General features: G+C 34.7%; 1 protein-coding gene across 2 annotated transcripts in view; it reads left to right on the forward strand.

Annotated features, from left to right (window-relative positions):
* Positions 1-23,094, forward strand: part of NELL2 (neural EGFL like 2) — a 133,280-nt gene that overhangs the window by 81,571 nt on the left and 28,615 nt on the right. For both annotated transcript variants that reach the window (XM_072401453.1, XM_072401452.1), the window contains 3 exons: positions 9,447-9,572; positions 20,983-21,105; positions 21,530-21,625. In XM_072401453.1, coding sequence (XP_072257554.1) covers positions 9,447-9,572; positions 20,983-21,105; positions 21,530-21,625 — 345 coding nt within the window. The remainder of the gene's footprint in view (positions 1-9,446; positions 9,573-20,982; positions 21,106-21,529; positions 21,626-23,094) is intronic.

The raw sequence follows: 23,094 nt of genomic DNA on the forward strand, positions 1-23,094 counted from the left end.
GAATGGCACATGAGTGATTAGAAGGGGACAATCAATGGCACATGAGTGATCATGAGTGATTTTCAACATTAAATGTGTACTGTAATCTTCTTCATGGAAAAATAAGACAGCCCCCTGAAAATAAGACCTAGGGCATATTTTGGCATTTCAAAAAATATAAGACAGTGCCTTATCATCGGGGAAACAGGGTATATATGCCTACCTACCTTTTCTCAATTGATCTTTTGTCCTATTAGGTGGTGTCATGGCTCATAATCCCTTTATTTTCTTCTTGTGGTGGGCAGAAAATGCTTTAGAGATCAGCACTTTGGTAATGGAATGTGGACTGTTAACTGTAATATTCTATGGTGAGCCCAGAGTGGTTTGATTGGTGGTTCATGGGAAGTGGGTTGAGGGATGAAAGGTTTATGACAAGATAAGAGAAAAAATGGAACCTAAAGTGGCAAATTTATGGGGTACAACATGCGGGTTACAGGGGGGTGTTAAATGACAATGAGTTTTGTTTCCCAAAGTACATTTACATGGTTTACCCTATCAGTGTTTTATTTCCTCTTTTAGCCCCCTTTTAGATTTTTGGTTGAAGACCACATGGATAGCCGCTCCTGGGCACCCGTGTGTGTGTGTGTGTATATATATATATATATATATATATATATATATATATAAATATATAAAATCTGGGAACAGTTTTTGGAGTCAACTGCAGTGTTTGATAACTGCTTTCTTGTCCGGTTAAGTTAGATTGAGTGCAGTTGTAGAGCTTTGCTTTCTGAAGAGGAGGAAAAACAGCACATCCAGAAGCAACATGTCACTTCCCACCACAAACTCTGTAAAAATAGCTCCTATACAGGTAATTGGGAGCATGGTTGAGCATGCAGTATAACAATGTTTTTTACTGCATGTCTGAAAGGGGCCTTAAGAACATTTGGTAGGTTTAGAGAACTATCAACTCTCTTATTTCAGTGGCCATCAGCCTTAAAATCATGATTTGTAATATCGGTACGTTTTTACAGTGTGTTCTCTGGGAGCATGTCCAAAAATGCAATAAAGCAAAGATTTATTTTGTCCTATAAAAAGGCATCCCTAGAATGCCATTTTGCATTTGCATGTTCCCTGATAGTATTGTAAATATCATCATTAGCTAGTACTTAGCTAGTTAGGCAAGTAGCCACATTGTTTTCAGCATTGCTTAATAATATTTCATATATTGAGTTTTTTTTTATAAAGTGACAAAAAAAAAAAGTTATATTACTACATAACTGGATTGAAACCTAATATGATATATATTTCCTTATTCTTAATATGATTTCTTATTAGGATAAGCCACTGCAGGCAAAACATAGAAGTTGTACCAAAAAAGATAGTATTTAAAAATTTTTATTTCCCAAACTTTGCTGTTAATAATTTGTAGATATTATATTCTGGTGAAAAGCAACTATATTTTCATGTAGGTAAATGCTAAACTGAAGCAGTCAATGTTCTGCTGAAAAAAGCTTTCAGGAAAAGTTTCAGCATTCAAAGAAAGACCGAACAAAAGTGGGTGACAAACTGCCTTTTATATATACAAAAGTTGAAAGGAAACAAATGGGGTTGACAAATTACAATGTGTGGGAATGTAGAATGTAAAAAGTTCTGAAACGAGCAGTTTTAAAGCAATGTACCTGTTATGTTTGCTATGAAAAGCTATCAGTGTCAGGAAGTCAATCATTAAGAACAAAGCTGAATCTCTTAATGTAAAAATATTTTCATCATTGCTGCATGTTTCCTATACTGTTTTAAATTTACATGCCATGTAATATTAAAAGGTTTAGAACTTAAAAAAGATTATTGTCTCTTCTGCAAATGAAAAGGGTTTTCTAACACAATGTTCTGCCTACTAACATTGTTTATTCCTTTAATTTCATACATGACTAAGTATGACTGAAACGCTTAATGAAAGAGGCTTTCTGAATGAAAGTACATATAGTGCATATCTTTATCTGTTAGGGTCTTTGTAAAGCTGCAAAAGACAAATACCCAGCTTATGACAAGCAAAGTACAATGCGTTATATCTTGGTAATAGGTTTTGTAACATCATATGATTTTGTAGGTCTATAGATAAATGCACACACCATTGAACACCTAGGACATGTGGAAACATTGGCAACTCAGTCTCTGGATAAGAAAACATCAGAGAGATTTTAGCTTTTCCCCTGCATTACTATCATATATTTCATTCTTTTTTTACTGCTACAATAAGCAATTCATGAAGTAATAAGCTTGGCATGACTGGGCATTTGCCATAACCCGCATATAGGCCCGGCAAGCTTGCCGAATATGGCACACACCTACCTTTTTCTTAGTACTCTGCAACAGTGATGGGTCCAGAATCCTGTCACTGCTGCATCCCCCAGAGCTTCCATTATCACTTGCAACAAATCCACTTCCAAAATAGATAGACAAAGTAGACAAAATATTTTTGGGGGAAAAAATGATCTCGGCATATTTTTTCTGCCTAAAACCTATTCCTCCTACTGACTTTTTGTTTAGTTAGCCTACTTCTGCAATAAATTTGAACTCTAGGCAAAACAAATATTGTCTGAATAAAAATGTGTACTCTTATGTGAAACTAAATGTCTTGTGTATTTGTACCAGATCTGTAGGGTAATCCAGCATGAAAAATCTAATATGAAACAAACCATGTACTATATTTCTGTTCAAGATGTAATTTCTTAGTCGTAGTGAGTGGGCCTACTGGGTCTCAAAGTTCTTGCAGCACAACTACTTTTGCAAGACAATATCTAGAGTTGCAACTGCATTTTGTGCACACAAAGTAGATTTATTTCCTTTGTGTCTATGAATGTGTATAAGGGGGTAATAGAATGTTTGTAATAAATAAATAGGGGTGCAATCCATGTAATTTGATTCAAGAATATATATATATATATATATATATATATATATATGGAGTTCATCGTTAAATAAAATGGTAATGTTTGAATTCATTTTGCCAAACAGAGCTCTGTGAACAGCTATAGGACAAAACTTCAAACAGATGTTTGCCACTGGCAGACTGTGACATATTTCCTCTTACTGCACTGCAGGGCCCCACTCTCCCTTAATTTGAATTTTACTTTTCCTAATCCTTTATTTGTGGCTTTACTTTCTACACTCTTTTTATATGAAATCTCAAGCATTCTTTTAGAAAATGTAAATGAAAAATCAGCATTCATATTACTCTGCTGGTTCTGTGTTGTAAAAAAGTAATCATAAACCTGACTATGAATCTAATTACACAAGAACAGTTGTTTACTTATATACTGGAAAGCAACAGAGGAGTCGATTGACTTGGAAATAGATATTTTTACCTGCTGGATATTATCTTATTATGCCCAACGACAGCAACATAGCAAGGTAGATAAATCCCAAGTGTTATTTAACAGCTGTTTTCATATTTTTCCTCTGTGTCAAGTTTCTTCTTTTAATTAGAAATGTCTTTGCTTTGAATTTATGTTGTGGAAGTCAGGGACAGTGGCGGTAATAGTGTGCAGCCAGTTACAATAGTGAAAAATGACTTGGTTGATGATCATACATTTTAAATTGTTCTGGAAAAAGACCTCCATGGCAACTGCCTAGAAATTGGATAATGATGGGAAAAGGGAACATTCAAAATGAAGCATGACACATTTTCTTTGTGATTGGAGCAGAATACAGTTTGTATGGCATTGTCTGTCAGGTTATTATTTTGTGGTTCCTGAATCTTCTGTAACACTAAAATAAAATAGTTACATAAGTAAGTAAGAGTAAGACCTGTCTTAACAATAGGTGCTGCTCCATGCAATTAAAACTGAGAATCATGACTAAAATTCCATAATACTGGAAGACATGACTGAGGAAGTTGTTCTTAACTTGAAATTTTAATTGGGTATATCAAGTAGCTCTTGAACTTTTTACAGATTATGGTTTTATTACTGAAATTCATATTTATCTTATTCTGCACAGTGTGTAATATATATTTTAGGATTCCTTGGAGCTCAGCCCTTCAAACCAATGAAGAGCATCACTTTTTTTTTTTAATGTAAAAAAAGTTTCCTGTATTGCATGGAACCCATTGCATATAACATTTATATTTTAGAGTAAAATATCATTAACAAATATTCATTTCTCTTATAAAATTTACTGCAATGCTTTAATTTTGTTTATTTTTTTTAAATTTGAAAAAAAAAATAACAAACACTTTGTTAGTATGCTTTCCATATGCAAGTTCATTTTGTATTCAAAAAGACATATAAATGAAAACAAAGCAATGCAAAAAAATCTTATCTAGCATGCATGGTCATCCAAAATTCGCTTTTAGCATTTCCGATCTCGCACAATAATTTATGGGGCTGCACTCAACATTGGAGCCCTTATATATGTCATATTGACATAACGAGAGCATCTTACAACAAAAGTCTCTCCCAGTCACAGGTGCCAGTAATGTATCAGATATATCACTAGCATCCTTTCCAGCAGTCTTCAATTGTTCTGAAAATCACAAATAGAAGTATAGGATTAATTTGCATTTTTTTCATATAGGATTCATTTTTTTATTTTTTTATCCATTTAGGTATATTTGCTTTTTTATGTGTGTGTATGTAAATTTTATTTTTTATATACGTGTTTTTTTTCTGTAATTGAAACACAAATGCAGTGTGTATTAGCTTAAAATACCTGAATTCCATGAGTCTAAAACATTTAGCACAAGTTTACCATGTATATAAGGTAGAATTTATATCAAACATTAAATCCTCATAAAAAGGAATGAGAATCAACACATGGACACTGCAAACACAATGCAATTGATTGTTTGCCAGAGCCGTGGATGTGTCCTCTTTCCACACTGTGCATTGGTTTAGTGTAAATGCAGCAAAAGGGTGACCACTAATGTATATTTAAGGCAGTGATCACTCCACTCTATATGGCCTGCTATCTCTTTTTTATTAGCTGTATTTCAAGTTTCTCCTTCCCATGTTTTGTTCTGAAAAACACCTTTTTATGAGTTATCCACTCAGCTGCCTTCTACCAAAGTACGAAACTGCCTTGTGCAAAGCCTCCCTTGAGTGTTATGTCCAGTACAGGTCATCTTTCTGTGTCATCATGTTACAAAAAAATTGTTCCAGCTACTTCCATTGCAGACTAACTACCATGTCATGTCAGGGAGTTTTTCATTTCTCAATGTACAGAACAAGCAAGCTGAAATCATGCCCTGTTCTGACATAATAAGTGGACAGATAAGTATTAGTAACGGTCAAGCACAACTTAACAATAGGAGTGCTTTATATATTTAAATACTACTTAAAATGTTTTATAACTTTCTGTATACAATATTGTGATGATCAGAGGCTTTTATTGTATTGGGAGATGTTCTAATTTGTGGAATGTTTCCCTCATGAGTAATAAATCCAGTTCCTTTTTTCTGCTGTTTTGTCTTTATCTTCTTCTGTCTCCTAAAACCCTCACTACTTTCCACCACTCCATGTCTCCCCCCTCCCTATTGTGTATTACTTCCCCCACCTTTAAGATTGTAAGCTCTTTGGGACAGGGTCTTCTCCTCCTCTTGAGTCACTGCTGTCTGTATCTGTCTGTCATTTGCAACCCCTATTTAATGTACAGCGCTATGTAATATATTGGCGCTATGTCAATCCTGTTTATTAATAGTAATATTAGGAAGTGTCACAAAAAAAGGTTTAACAGACCCTCTTCTTATTTGCTAGATGCAAAAGTCTATGAACAAACATATATTCTAAAACAGCTTGTTTTGAACTTGTATAAGATTTCTATGTCTTTCTGACATGTTAAGTGTCCCTTGGCAATCATCAATTTCAGATTCTAAAAAGTATGCATGGACTTAACCTTTTTTAGATATTTCAAGCAAGATATTGTTTAAGCCAATGTAAAAAAAAAAAAGGGGGGGGGGGGCTTCTTAGTAAAAAGGACCAATGACCACCAATCTAAGGGGGCTTCTCTGTTACTTTGGTGGTCCATTAATTTTTATTGGACCATATTTTTTTGGTTCATTTATTTGGTTCATTGCTTTATTTTTTTATTTAGAAAAGAATGTATGTATTTAAGAATGTATTTGTAATGTTAACCAACCTTGGTGCATATGCCACATTTTTTTTATATAATAATCTTATGGCTTAACCTACTGTTCACCCTAATGTACAGTGAGCTGTAAATAGTTATTATTAGCAAGTGTTCCCTGAGACATAACGGTTATTTTAGGGGTTCTTGTTCACTGTTTAAAAGGTTGAGAAAGCTGACAAAAAACCTTTATGTTAATAGAGTAGTAAGGAACAGAAGTGTACATCCATGGAGGGCAAGCATAAGCATGTGCTATGATTTTAATTAGACGTCTGGATGCGGACACATGAATGTGCAGTTATGTTCAGATGTCAGGGAAATGAGGAAAGACGTTCTGCAGATATGCACGTTAATAACTAGCCACAAGAGAGACTTCAATATGTCAGACACATACAAGCCTTGACGGGAATAAGATTATTTTAGCTGTCTTATTTAGAATAAGTTACAAAAGAGGGATGAAGCGTCAATGCAGAAGAAAAATAGGAACTTGGGAATATTACATCACTCACTTCATTCACCACCACTAGAGAGTTGTCAGACTAGCGCACACACAAACAGATCTAAGAGTAAAACACAACTGTGTGTTCAGCTCCCTTTATCCTTTTTAAAGTCAGTGATAGGTTTTAAGCAAAACCTTAGAATAAGATTTTGCTGTAAGGTAACGGAAGGTTTATGTTTTAGGATCAGACAGTGATATGCTGACCATGTGTTTTAAAGTAGATAGAGCTTATATGCTACTATGGGTAAAGAAAATGTGGTATGCAGTCCCCTGCAGTTAATTCTAATTTCCATTGTCTTTCTTTACATTGTGGTGGCATTGCATTGGCTTGAGTGGGACTGAGTGTTTGGCAGCCTGCCTTGGTAACTCTCTCTAACCTATATGTACAGTAGATGTAGCGTTTTTCATCACAACAATACATTTGCCCTGAAATAGTGTGGCTATATTCATCTACAAGATATGACAGTGCAGATACTAATACAAATGCAAGAATAAGCTTTTTTGTGTTTTTTCTCAAGTTTTGGATACCGTAGTTCTTACTAGTGTTGGTCGAACAGCTGAGTGTTCTATTTTTTTGGGTGATCGAGTGCCTAATTTGAACACCATTAAAGTCTATGGGGGGGGGGATTTGTTTTTTTTTTCTGGACTATGACAGCTCCGCTCCAATGATTGCTTTTTCAGCCCTAGCGTAACTGAGAATCTCTATCCAAGAACACATATGGAACAGCAGTTCATCTGCAGTCACAGCTAATTGAAAGCACTCGCGTACCTCCTCCAATCAGCTGTGACCGCAAAGTTCCCACGGGCACCGGGCTGTACTTATCAATGATTAACCTCTAGTGCCCCGGGATTGCAGTGGATTCTCAGGGTTGCAATCGTTCTTGCATCCCTGGGAATCCTCCTGTTTGCGATCCCTGTGCACTAGAGGTTAATTAACCTTTAGTGTCCGGGGATCGCATTGGAACTGCAGATGAACTCTCAATGGAGTTTCTCCATTGAGAGTTAATCTCCGGTTAAGTTCCCACGGTCACCGGGCTGCAATCCTCCAGGGCTGCAAGGGAATCCTCCTGTTTGCGATCCCTGGGCACTAGAGGTTAATAGGAGGTGTCTCCTATCAGCTGTGACAGCAAGTTCCCACGCTCCCCGGGCTGTACTTAATAATGATTTAGATTTAACATATTTTTCAACCTGAAGTCGCAAACTCGAATTCCGTGTTTTTCGGGTCGGGTCTGCCTGAATTCGAACCCAATATCGAACACCAACACTAGTTACTACTTCTCAACAGATTACTCATGTTTCACTGTTATTACAGTGGCAGTCCTCTATGGTGAATTTTGTTACTATACTAAGTAATTATACTATACTAAGTAATTATTTTACAATATTATTATTGAATACAACTGGGCAAAGTTATGACTGAGGAAGGAGATCTGTATTAAGGCGCTGCCTTTGACCGATAGTAGAGATGGTACTCATGGGTTTAAATGGTGCTTTTCCCTTTTAAAGTACACCTTAACTTTTAGTGCTGCGGCATAGGAAACCTTGTACATTACCAACTCCAGAGGACATATTGAAATATAAATCTTAAGACATAGATTTGGGAAATTATTTGCTTTATTTTTTCTACAAGTGGTTGTCATTTTATAGCAGTTAGTAAAGCAGCAGTGCTGTCTTCAGAAGTCAGATAATGTAGCGGTTGTTAGTCTAGCAATAGATCTACCATTCTCTTCCAGATGGCTAGTTTATATACTGTTGAAAGCATTTTTATGATAGAAACAGATTTTGACTTTTCTTATCTCAAGCTTCGCATGTGCATAGAAGAACAAAAGCATAAACATTCTTATCTCTGGGAAGAAATGTGTTTACCACCTTTAATTTGCTTGCCTAATGATACCATTGATACTTGCACCAAATGACATGTATACATTACCACAATATGTATTATTTCACTATTTTCATTATCCTATTAAATACAACTAGGCTGCATAGTAATTTACCTTCATGACATTATTTTACGGCAAATGTCTTCTACTTCAGGAACACATACACATGTAAACATACAGCAACTGTAGTGTTCTTTCTTGTAGGAGAATGACGGAGATCTCAGTAGTTTGGATATTAAGGGTTTGGAAGTTGAAAAGGCCTACTATAGTGACAATAGTTTATGTTATGTTGCATTTATTTTAATAAACATCCCTTTACACTCATTCTTTTACTCACCAGTTCATTATCCACTGAGATCTTGTCTGTTTGACCTCCTGGGCACAATGGCAGAAGAGTTAGGCAAAAATGGAATAGGAGGTTTGGAGCTCAGGAAAAAAAAAGTTTTATATATAAACTTTGGATATAGCCTAACTGCATAGTATATCCTTTAATCAACCAACTGCTGTAGTGTAACAGTCCAAATGAAATTGCTTATAAATATACATTTGTTAGCAATCTACTTATGATAAATGTTGGAGTATTCACACAAACACTTGCCAAAGGGTTATTGCTGGTTTTCACATGATGTAAACTTGAATCAGCACCAAGACTTTTCTTAGAGCCACCAATTTAATTTCGGCTGGGAGTGTGAATGTCATTGGTGATGCAGAAAACAGAAAAAAGTAAGATACACATCACAAATGTAACATAGTATACACTAGGTGACCATAAAAAGCACTTCTGTATTCTTGCCTCAGTATGCAGAATGCAGAATAAAGTGAGGGAATATTGTTAGCTACCTTTGATTAGTGTACTTACTGCTTGCAACTGCTTTTTTAACACATATTATTGTAAAAAAAATTGGACAGTATGCTAGCTTTATAGCTAATCCTTTGTGCTGTTTCTGTTCTCTATCCAGATATTGATGAGTGTGCTGAAGGACGTCACTACTGTCGGGAAAACACTGTGTGTGTAAATACTCCGGGATCTTTTATGTGCATTTGCCAAACTGGGTACATCAAAATTGATGACTATTCCTGCACAGGTAAGGACAGAATACGTTTTAAATTATTCAAGGCATTATGCATTCAAATCTGACATATGGAATTACAATGTATTTCAGTGTACAGTTCTTGCAAAGTAATATTTATTTTTTTAGATGTTGTTATGGGAACTTCATATTAAACTAAAGAAGTATTTCCCTTGCCATTGATTTAGGGAGTTTTATGAAACTGACATTGATAAGTAGCTTTTCCTTGTTCTGAATAGATGAAGGTAACTTTTTAAGTAGTTTCAATATATTATATGGCACAGAGGAAATATTTTAAATGCTCCCCTGTGTTATATTATATGATTGAATTAGAAGAATTGAATCTCATGATATCAGTCACATGCCCCACATATGTCCTGCCTTACTCCTATATTTGTAAGAATCCTATGTAGCCACAGTTACCTTTCCCCTCCTTCTGAAATAATGTTATTTCTTTGATTATAGGAATTAAAAGGCTCTATCATTTCTAGCTTCTTAGTTACCTCTTTTCATCCCATTACCAATTGCACAAAGAATGAGTAACAGCACATTGATGAAAACTTCCTCTGCTCTGCAGTCCTGTAGACACGTTAACTGTGTTTGACTAACAGCACCATGCAATGCAAGCCTGACTTGCTCATTCTGTTCACTTCTCTCTACTCTAAATGCAACTGTGGATTATTAAATTGATTTAAACAAAGACTATTCTATCTATTCTAGCAGTATTTATATTATATTTAATGATTTTCTTACCATAAGGGATGATCATTTATTGGTTCTTCTTGAGGCTTTTGTCAAGGCAAAAAGCATATTTAGTATAATTCTGAAATACAAGCGCATTCCCTGGTTTTTAAATACACTGTAATTATAAAACATTAACTGTTGTTGAATAAATATAGCTTGCTTCTACCTTCATCTTTGGATCCACTCCACTTAGTTTTTTTCTAGGCATGTGGCTTCAGCTCTAACTACTTTATTCTATTTAATTACAAAGAAAACAGACCTCTTCCTAACACATCAAAAATCAACAAGTTTTTTATTAATTTTTATACTTAGGTTCTCTTAAGTTCTAAGTGTTCGAAACAAATTACCATTAGGATTCTTTTATAAAAACAACGTATACTATTTATATCTGTTGCTTTTTATTAAATACAGTCATGTTCTAATTGAACTTTTAAAATATACAGTATCTTCTTAAATTTCAGGTGTATCAAAACAAAAGTGTGCAATGTATTAGTTTTTTTCATTTAGTAGTATTTAATTTATTTAAGTAGTATAAGGAAAGGTTGTTTCCTGCCAGAATGCTACAAAGTGGGACCCTTGGTCTCTTTGTAGAGGTCTGGAATACCCTATGCAGAGTTTGCCCAAATGGAGCCAAACTGTCAAAATTACAAAAGAATAAACTTTAAGATGACAGCCTAGTCTTTCTTACACTTTTCATATGAATAAAGTTTGTAGCTGTGTTGTTTGTGGGGACAGTTTGACGGTTCTGTTGAAAAACATCTTAAGTTATGTTACATATTTTATCTAGCCTGGCATAAAATACTGTACACAACCAGCTAATTACTGAAAGGCAATTAAAAAATATCTGCAGGCTATACTAACAGCTCATTCGTAGACAAATCTTTTGATCACTAAAGGCCTTTTGTGCTTTTGTGGTATAATGATATGACAGAAATTGTAACACATGGTCATTCCTGTTGGAAGCAAAAAGTAAAGCTATTTCTCTTTTATGAGATGTATTCTTTTATCTATAGATGGTGTACGCAAAGAGAGAATTCTGCAATCTAAAAGTAATTTGAACAACAATATAAAGCTAAAATAACTGTGAATTGTTTTCCACCTAGTTATACATCCTATTCAAATATTTGCAGTGGGAAAATAACATTAACTTACGCTCCTTTCTACACTGATTCAATTTTACCTATGCTTAACCTATGTACTGCAATACATACTTAAAGACACTCTAATGCAAACAAAACAAAGTTGAGTTGTGCCAATACACTTAATTGTGTACTTGCAAATGCAATTTCTATCAAACATTTTGCATAAAAGTAACAAAATCCAAGAATGATCAATATATTTGAGTTTCGGACTCACAGCTATGTAAATGTCAGTAGAAAATGTGCTTTGTTGCACATTATAGGCTGGGTAAATGTAATGAGCAGATTGCCCAGTTTGATCACCAAACATTGATGTTTATCCTAGACTTATAAAGAATAATGGAAGGCATTTGAGGATTTATTTAATTTTAGGAGAACATCTGGGTACATCATGTTTGCTTCTGATGTCATATACAGTTTTATTGTTTAGCATTGACTAAATGTGCCAAAGGTCTTAAAATGGCAATTTTAAGAAATGAAAGTAATAATGTACACATTGATATATTGGACATCAAATATTTTTCTCAATATGATAAAACTATTACATGACTGCTTTATATAAATGCTCTATATAAATAGCTATAAAGCACAACATTACTATTCCATCATCACCCAAGGTAACTGATTTTAATGTTTAGAAACATAGCTTGCATGAAAACCTAGCAACTTTCTCTTTGTTTTCACTTTACGTAATATCAGTAGATATAAATCTAAACCTTCAGCTGGTAAATTCAGATTGGTGATCTCCATTAAAATATTTCTCTATAAACAATCTTATATGTGGTAATGAGCTAGTTGAGAGATACATACTTTGTAGATTATCCTCTGAAGACTGTAACACATATAATAGGAGAAACTTAAAACTAGATCTGTTTATATGTGCTTACTTTTATCCTTGGGATTTTCCTAATACAGTACTTGAAAAAATTGTAATTTATTTGAAGTGTGTAATGCAATTCATATAAAATGGTATTGTGTATCGGTTGTGAAGTGTTAAGGTCTTTTGACTCCCTCCATATTTGATTTTTTTTTCAATAACAATCTTCCTATTAAGATTATTAAACTTTCAAAATCTTTGGGACCACTGGTGGGTGTCACCATGTTGACAATTATGTCAGCAGCCCAGTGGAATCAGAGCTGTCACTCAAGTGGCATTCTTCGGTATTCTTCTTCTTCCCCAGTGGCTACATTAAAGGTTATCTAGGGAGGTTGGGGTAGTTAAGGCAGCAGAAGTGTAATTAGATGCTCCCAGAAGAACAGAGGACTATGACATGAGAAGAGTTAGGGGCTGTTCTAAGAAAAATGCACATTTTCTAGTAGGTTCTCACATGCATTGTAAGTGAAAAACACATTCATTATGGAAAGGAGAACATTACAAGTAAGCAAATAATTCACCTTTACCTGACATTTTTGTGACAACTTTTTAATGCACCTTACACCAGATTTAATAGGACTTCAGAATTCAACATTCTTTTCTTACAAGTTTAGTTATTATTATTATTAATAATAATAATAATAATAAACATTAAATAGGGATTGCAAATGACAGACTAATACAGACAGTGATACAGGAGGAGAGGACCCTGCCCTGAAGAGCTTACAATCTAGTAGGTGGGGGAATTTACACACAATAGGATGGGAGATTTGTAGTGGTGGGAAGTAGTGATGGTTTAAAAAGACAGAAGAAGACGGGTAGGCAAGTTTGGAAAAAATGGGTTTTGAGCGCTCTTTTAAATGTATTGTTGCCAAAAAATAAGCAGGGAAGTCAAGTATGCAAAATTGTTGTGTGTTTCAAGGAAATGTGTCACCAGGAAAAAAAGTTTAAACATTCAGCAGATCCCAAACTACATTAAGGAAAATGTTTCTTGAGTCTGAAGTTTATTTAGTGTTATGGAGAAGCATAAATCAGCTATTTTAAATAATTATTGCTAGTGTCTAAACATACAAACACATTACAGGACTTAATCATTTACACAGAATTAACACTTTGGGGTTGATTTATAAGCTAGTGAGCCTGACATTTACTGAAACATTCCCTGGTGGAGGTTCAATTAAGCACATTGACCTGAAAGATTCTTCGCCAGAGAATGTTTTTGTGAATATCAGATTCACTTCTTTATAAATAGACCCCTTTGTTTGTACTGCACTTCTCAGTACATTCACCCACATCCATCTAATACCTTTCAACCACCTTAAAGTATATTTTCCCATCACTAGTTGCCTTTCACAAATCTCAACTCACACGTAATGCCTAAAAAAACACTTGTGTTAAACAAATTGGTAATAAATCTACCCCATTTTATGTTTTAAAATGTTACAAATTACTCATCAAATTGGTATTGGTAAAGGCAGCTGCAGCAATTACAGTTTTCCTTTATTAATAAATTGTTTTACTAAAATGTGTTTATCCCTAACTAGATGAATATCAATTAGGAGTACATATGCAAGATTAAGGATGAGGAAAGGGCATCACATCCATTAATTCTAGTAGTCAAAAGATCTAAACACTCAGGTATTTTTATACTTGAAGACATCTGTGTTTTAATCACAATATCTGTACAATATGGCACAAAAGTCTAATAAGGCTGTATAATCACACCACAAGACTCATTAGCTACACAAAGGAGGGCCGGGAAAGAATAATAACTAGCTTAATTACAAAACAGAAGCAGGAGTAGGAGGAAAGCAGCTGGGACCTAGCTGGCCAAAGCTGTATGCATGGAAAACATTGCTTGCCGGAAGGATTTTAAATGAAGACTTTTACTATCAAGGAGGGGAGCAGAAGAGATAAAGTACATGGTTATTAATTGAAATACAAACAAAGACACATAATTTACATAAGAGATCTTCTTCCTAACGGCCCAACCTCGTTTTTTTGGCTGGAGAATCTTCTAACCCCATCCTGCCTAATCTTCTTTACTTGCCTCTTTCATTGGATTTCAGTATTTTTATATCATGAAGATTCCCCATCATATGGGAACATTTCCTAGTATGCAACCTGCAGCACTCCCACTCCTCCTCACTGACGTGTGTTTAATTCTTTTTTTGTATGAAATATTCAGCCCCTCCCGCCAGCTACGATCTGTCTTCTTTGTATGTGTAAAAAGGCTGGTCACATCAATCTAAAATTATTATGCTAAGCATGTCTCAATAAGCATTGAAAACAAAATGGTATTATTTGAAAATGTCATTAGTAGGAGGGCAGGGTGGAACCAGACATGGAAAAAAAACAGAAGAAACTTCGAAAAAAAAATGTTCTGAGATAAATAAAATAATAGAAAGCAATTTTATAAACTTGTAAACCTTTAAAAATGAAAATAAAAACACTTGAGTTTTCCATTATGCATCATGTATCACAATTTGTTTTCACAAATATTCATGCTTAAGTGTTTTCCTGTGTTAGGAGTTGAATAATTCCATAACTGTATTTCTCAGAATAACAAGAGATTAAAGAATGCTTTTAATGGCCAACTAGACTCGAAATCAATGCAAGCTTTCAAGGCGGTCAGCCCCTTCTGGCTTATAACTACTGCAGGGGAAATACTGTACATATATATACTAATTTTCTTCATAGAAGTGAAAAGGAACGTAAACAGTGATGTGATATTCATGGGAAGTGTCGGTGTGATAGGATGTTTGTAGAGACAAATTGTGAGGTACTCAGAGACTGGTTGGAGATTAGGTGATATGTGAACGGTTTGATGGGATATTGGATTAATGCTTGAGTGGAGTTCAGGTAGTACACAAATAGCCATGAATCTTAGATTTATTGTGCAATGCAATGTATAAATTGTCCCAGATATTTTAAGAAAGTATGTCACTGTGATTTTCTTCTACTCAAAAGTTCCCCTGTAAAAATAGTGTATAAAATATGTCCATGGTCTGTCTTTTAAAATCTGTTTATAGCCAAGAGGAGCATAAAAAATCCTAAAAAGATTAAAGACTGCTGGTCCTGCATTGTGCATGATGTTGTCTGTGGTCTACAACCAACAGATGAAGTGTCTTAGAGAAAAGGGTTTGGGGGACAGTGTGTATGGGAAAGGGAAGTTTGCAGGAGTAAGTGATAGAGTAAGTTAAAGTACATTTTACTGGTCCCAAGGCAAACTCTTTGCAGATGATCTAAAAAACTGTGCCCAATAAAGCCAATCCAAGGATTAGGTAAGAGTCATCAGTATTGCCTATGGTCACCCTGGCTTACGGGTTACCGATCTAGAGAGGATGAACTCTGCTTCTTCATAAAAGAGCTTTCCCGTCCAAAGACTGGTGGTCTTATAACTGGTGAAACCATCAAGTAGCAGTAAGAAAGTTCAAAAAGCAGAAATCAACAGAATGCAGACACAGAAAAAAGTTTATCCTTCACTTTACCTGCTTCTCTAGGTAAGAAAACAGTAAGCAGCACAGTAGCGACTTGACCAAATTTCACTTTAAATCCTCCAAGACTAGCAGTCAGAGGCAGCAATGACTTAAATCTCATACTGCAGATATACAGCTATAAATTAATAAACGCATATCATAAGCCGTGCACTGCATTGTTCTGGAGGGTTCTATAGGTAACACAGGAAGGCCAATTCTATGTGATTCTTGAAGATATATATGCTTTCATATATACTGAAGATACTTACCAAAATCCCCACAATTTAGCCTTTGTGATAAGTGATCTCCTACTTAAAATCTGTGAATAATATTTTCACACAACCGTGAATTCTGGGAGCAAACTTTTCAACATCAAAGAGAACATACAGAAATAGCCGTAAAAACACTGGATAATGAAAAAAAACCAAAGTAAAGTGTTGCAAAAAAAATCTACGTTTTAAATTCGTTTTTCTTTTAAATCTTTGCTTTGTGGTTAGTTTGAAGACTGTTCTTTGGCCTGTCTTTTTTAAAAACACAACCACTGTTTAAATATATAATATATTGTAAGCTATTTCATAAGCTCTTTCTCCTTTTGTATAAAAAATAAGATGTAATAAAAAATTTTGAATTCAGGGAGCAGTGACAATTAAGAAAGTAAAGTTAACCTTCTATTGCTACTAAGCTTTTATAAAAATGGAAACCAAACAATATTCAAGACTTTGACACTTGATTGCTAAGAAGGCTGATGAGCTCTGAAGACCTGTTGCCCATAATCACCAGAGAAAATTTATTGTCAGCAACAGTAATTACAGATGGTAATTGATGTCATTTACCTTGTTATAGACCAATGGATGTGACGAACTTGGGACAAACCATCTGTCACACACCGTTAATTTTCTAGATATGGGATCTGAGCACTGCACAGGGTGGCTGTTGATGAAGAAATTAACAATATTACCAATGACATTTAAGCTTTATGAGGCTTGATACTGCAGGCAATAGGGAGTTGGCTGAGTACATTTTATCTATCTGATGTATAATATACACAAAAAACTGTATGAAAATGTTAAAACATAAAGATGAAATATTCCTACTCCCTCCTACTTTCTAAACTGTTTTTATAATGCTCCTAAACTATATGCTAATCAACCTGTTACCCAGCAATATATTATGACAAGATAGTATATGAGGATTTTATGTCAGTTGTATTCCTATTCATGCTACAATAGTTAAAACAACCAGTTAACCTTATAGGGCACTGATATCCTAAAGAAGCCTTTGTCAACCTTTTTAGCCCAAAGGAACTCCTGAAATTGTTTTATGCCTTGGAGAACTGTTACTAAAATTATTTATAGGGTTGAGAGAAAATCTAAGATCAACTTTCAATCAACTACAGCTCAAAGAACATTTAAAAACCTTTGGTGGAATCCTGGTTGGGAATGGCTGTCTTAAAGGATATCCTACCATGGAACAGAATACAGGTAGAAGTCCCTGACTTTTCTTGACACCAATTGCCCAGCTGTTTTTGTTATCAAATGTTTTCCTGTGGCCAAGCAAATGCCAGCTTGCCAGTTTGTCCTACCATTGTTCCCTTTTCAACATGAATACTTATGGAGGTATTGTCATGGTTAAACTCTACATACATCTAACCATCCTGTGATGTCTATGAATCCATGAGAATTATTTTTTTTTCCTATACAGGGCAAATTATCAGGTTCACTGATATGCTTGGTCATTGAGAGCAAAAATAAATATCCATTACTTCCAGATACAGAGAGTATGTGACTTACTTCCTTTTCTACTTGTGGCTGTCTGTTCAAATACCTAGCCCTTGTTGTATGAGAACTTCTTATACCTCTAACACGTGTACCTCTGTGTTATAATCTTTGCAATCTACTGATCATTCAATGGGAATTTTACAAAATACATTCTCAGCCCATTCTATTTCCATATATCTTTATAGCTTTTGCAAGTGGCTCTTACATAACTGATCTGAAATGTATTTAGGAAAGTAACTAGTCTTATGGCCCAAAGGACACTCCAGCACCATTATGCTGACCATGCAGGTTCTCTTTTATCTGCGAAAAGCCAATGCAGCCTGGACAGGGATTTTCAGTTGTCAAAAGGAAGTATAAATAGCCTGTCAAAATCAAACCATAAATCATCTTTGCATTGTAATTTTAGAGCTGGTAGTTAAGTGCATTTAAGAGTTTTCTGCTTTCTGACTTTCACTTAAAAGCAATTTTGGGTCTTTTGTCATTTTGGACATAGAGTGTTTAAGTAAAGAAGTCTGTCTTGAAAAGTATTTATCACCGATGAAGTGTCCAGCAGGGCATAAAACATGAAAAAGGATTTGATTATCCAAATGGACATCTATCAGTACATTGGGAAAGCGTTTTAAAGTGGTAGAATATTGCAAAATTGGTCCCGTTAAAATACCGACTAATGTACGTTGTTTAGGCATAGAAAAAAAATGGTGAATTTTAGAAGTACTGTGACCCCTGTTGCTCTACTTTGTAATACTGTAATGTGATCAGCCAGTTCTTTGAGTTAATTGATATTAAATGTGTTTTTTAAATGCAACCAAAGTAAGTAACTAAATTTTACTAGGTATCCACCTCATAAAATATGCTATATAATATGATTTTAGGTTAGGAGAAGGAGGGCTAGAAGCATATGGTGTGCTTGATGCTGGTTGACACCAAAAGGCTATTGAGAGTGAGAACAGAGATGGCCTATTCAGTCTACTTCTGCTCTTTCACTGTGCAGTCAGTAGATTGAGGGTGGAGTGAGGATCTCACTTTATTTCATAACTGCAACAAGTGATGTCATTAACTTAATTGTGCAAATCCCAGGACCAGATAGACAAAAATGTAAATAATTTGGCACGTAAAACTGTTCTCTTATGTGTATTTTTTATGGTTTAGGGTACAGCTTTGATAGGAGCCCCTGCTGTCATAGTGAGTAGGGTATGGGGGTATCAAAACAGAATAATAGGCAAACTGACTTAATACACAGTGACAAAAAAACATTGATAGTTTTAAGATTTGGATGAAACCAGAACATGAATTGGATCTGGTAAAGCAGAATAATAGCACAATAATATTTCTGTTCTCAGTCTTTAGCATTTTATTTCCTATATAAATATGTCTTACCACTCGCCTTTTACATCTTTCTCTTTTTAGTGAGTCTTGGTATTTAGTGATACCACTGTGAATAAAAGACCTACATAATCATAACGTAAGGCCGTTAAAAAGAAAAACATTTTTACTGATGGCCAACTGTGATAAAACTGCTTTAAAAACAGATTATTGAAGCAAAATACCATTAGTGATTATGTAATATACATGCAACAACTTCACCTGTGGTGGAAGGGTCTTCTACAAAGAGCATAAGCTGCAAGATAACGCTGAGTTGAAGCTTTTCTCATAAAGTGGACCTGTCACCAACAACAAGATTATAATAATGGCAGATATTCGTGAAATATGCTCATATATTTGCATATGAAGTCTTATGAAAGTCTTGTTTATTAGGCTATAGAATAATGTGCAAAGCGCAGTAACCCATTGCAATAAATCCATAATACCTTTTCATTGTTCTTTGTGCTGGCTTGTCAAACTGAATTTTCTGTTGAAAAAAAAAAGTGTTTAGTACGTACCTGCAGCAGCTATTAGTGGTTTTGCTAGAATACAAGAGTCACTCACTGTACATTTGAAGGAGCAGCGTTGTCACCAAAGGACAGGAAGTGTATTGAGGTTACAGAGCAACTTGCATTCTTCTAATCTATAGAGGGAGTGTGTTCTGTAGTTCAAAGAAATGAATTGGGCATGCCTGGCAGGAGCTGATTACAGCACAGAAAGCTCAGGACATAGTAAAGCTCTGCATTTCAGGATTAAAAGGTGTTTTTCATCTTTATCAAACACAGAACACGTAACACTTGCAATGATATTCTTAACAATCCATATAGAAAATAAGATAATTTCATTCTCAGAGAGTAAATACACTTTAAGTATTTTTGTGGGAGGTTTTAGAAGTTTGAGAATATGTTGATTTAGAAGTAGCCTGCACTGTGCTAGTTTCTCAGAAAAATGTTTTGTACCCTAATACTATTAGCTTTGGGCTACAATTGTTTGTTTACTACTTTTACCATATGTACAGTGTGGGGCTTCACTTTGAGCAAATTAATTATGAAATTGCATCATATAAAATAGCACTAAATGAGCTGACCTGCTTTTATCGCCAACAAATGGGCAGTGGTTTCCCAAGGTGAATGACATTATGGGCCAGATTTTTTAAAGCTGTCCAAGACTGGAGAAGATACTCTTTCATGGGAAACCCTGGATGATCCAGAAAATCTGAAATGGATCTGTTCAAGGATTACAATATTTGTCAAGCAATAGCAAATTATTTTTAAGAAATCCGTTCTAGATTTGCTGGATTACCCAGGCTCACGCATGAACATCCATTTTCTCCAGTCTTGGAAAGCTTCAATAAATCAGGCTCTACGCATATGGAAAATATACTATCTGTTCGAGTATCTGGGTCAGAGAAAATCTTTGTGCATGGTTCTATTGAATACAGTTTAGCTGGTCTGCTGATTTACTTGTTAGTGTTATATGGTTCAGACCATTGCCTATACTTTCCAAGAAAGTTGTACACATTTCTTGATGATTTTGTTTTTACTTTATTCTTTGAGATTTAAGCTGTGTGCAATGGAAAACATCTTTTATGGCTGTATTTGTTTTTTATTGCTTTTTGGGTTCTAAATGATTAAAGAATATAAAAAATGAGCTGATCTATAATCAGAAATACTCCTAGTTTTATATAAAAAATATGAAATGGCACAAAATAAAATCTCCTTATCCAAGTGAAGCTTTGGACAAAAACCTGAATACAATAAAACATGGCCACCCTTTGAATTAAGACATAGGGGACAAGTTTTAAAACCAGACTTAGGATGTGTAATGGATCCAAAGAAGAGTCTGTTGGTGTATTTGAAAATTGTATTTACCTGTGTGCTTTTGTTGTGAATGCTTGAACTGTTAAAGTGAATGTTTTTATTACAATTTATTTATACAGTTTGACATTTCACATATTTATGGCATTCATTTAACAACAAATCATGTTTTTATGGTGATCATTTTAACAATTCTGTATCATAAGTAAAATGTCTTTATTTTCTTACCTAGAACATAATGAGTGTGCAACAAACCAGCATAATTGTGATGAAAATGCTTTGTGCTTTAACACTGTGGGTGGTCATAACTGTGTTTGTCAGCCTGGATACACAGGAAACGGCACAATATGTAAAGGTAAGAGTATAAAAAGAAAAGAAGATGAACATTATTGTTCTCCAGTGTCTTGAAAGTACCAATATAATAGATGATGCTTTGCTTTTAAAGGCATTTCAGTGTAAGAATGAACATGTCCAGAGTAGATGAACAGTAAATGGACATAAAGTGTGGCACATGTGAATAGCATAAAGAAAGCTCACAGATTTATTAAGCATATCACATCGATGTTCTGGGCCCTGCGTGTGGGCCTCTCTGCATCCTAGATAATTATTGCCAGTACACCCACCCTGCAAACTGTTCTCTACCATCTGGGTTTGAATTTTTATTTTTTAACAGTAGAAATAGCAGCAGCAATGTTTATAGCTGTTCTTTGATTTAGCCTAAAATAGTCATTTTTATTCAGCTAATTTAAAGCTTCATTTTTGTTCTTTGTTCATTCTAGCTTTCTGCAAGGATGGCTGTAGGAATGGAGGCACTTGCATTGCTCCTAATATGTGTGCTTGTCCTCAAGGTTTCACTGGACCTAGCTGTGAGACAGGTAAGTAGTAACATTGACCGAAATATGTGAGATTGCAGTAACGCTATTGATTAATGGATAACTCTACAAGCACAAAAAGTGCAACAAATGTGAGTGTGACCCTGTTGCAGAAGTTATTGGTTGTTAAACAAAAGGCCATGTGCTGGAAATGATCCAACAACCATGAAGTTTGAAGCAGTAAAACAATAGTTTACTACACTTTGAGTCCTTTGTTTTTTGCAATGTATGTTAGGTGTTCATTAAATTTATGGCAGCCTTTGACAACATGACACCATCGTAAAATAGTATGGTACAAAATGGAAAGCCTCAACAGATTGACCTACTGCAGTTTTTGTCAACCACTAATATACAAAATATTCAAATACATCAAGAAATACATGTTTATTTCATATATGTAACCCAGATATTCATGTACTAGAAGGTTAGTTTGGTGCTATATAAATATAAAACTGGTAAATATGTACAAATGTAAGTGAATGTGTTGATTTTCGTGGGGTAGGCTCTAGCTACTGTGCTGACCAGTTGTAACTCATCCATTCTAACTCATTTGCATCTTAGCCTGGTGAGGAATATTATATATCACCAACCAGCTATATTTCACATACACTATTAAACTTTAATAGCTACGATGCAACTATTTACATAATATCTACATAAAGATCACTGTGAGTATGCAAATAAAACTGGATGAATATATGAAAGTCTTTTGAGCTTCTATAGGAAGAAAGGAAATCAATATTTCACTAGACCATATTCCTTTCATTTCTTATGAGGCAGGGTTAATTTATGCCTTCTGGCATGGCTATGAATTTGATTGCAAACCATAATTTTCAATGGACATGACAGATGTCATAAACAACATCTAAATATTTATGTTGGAGGAATTGCTGTATGCAAAATAATCATATATTAAATTTTCTACCCCATTTAACTCGCTATACAGTTGTTTTTAATATGCATGAAATAGTATGCCATGACTGTGATTTAGGATGTATTCAAAGAATAGCAAAATAATTATTTGTGCATGCATATACTTAGGTTCATGGATACAAACATTTATGCACAGTCACTGGCACTATTTGAAATCAGCTCCTTTTTAGTATACTGTACACCAATTATTGAATGTGTCATAAGAAAAAAAGTCTTATTTACCTTAATTGAAACAGACCATATAAGCAATATTAAAAACACTTAAATTCAGTAATTGTATAAAGCAGATAATTCCCTGCGGATTAAACCTTCTTGATTATACCCATTAGCACTACGTTAATAAACATAATTAAAGAGAATCATATACATAATTATTGTTAGATATTAGTCATTGCCATGCTTCCGTTGTGGCTTGTGCAGAAAGCTGCATCCCCACTTCAAAACACAAAATTGTCTGTTGCCAATTGACTATTATAAGGCCAATAAAAACCGATGTGTTGTTGCTACAGACAGGCATTGCCATGTGCAGAGACAATAAT

Source organism: Pyxicephalus adspersus, chromosome 2 (assembly GCF_032062135.1).
Source record: "Pyxicephalus adspersus chromosome 2, UCB_Pads_2.0, whole genome shotgun sequence".
NCBI classification, from domain to species: domain Eukaryota; kingdom Metazoa; phylum Chordata; class Amphibia; order Anura; family Pyxicephalidae; genus Pyxicephalus; species Pyxicephalus adspersus.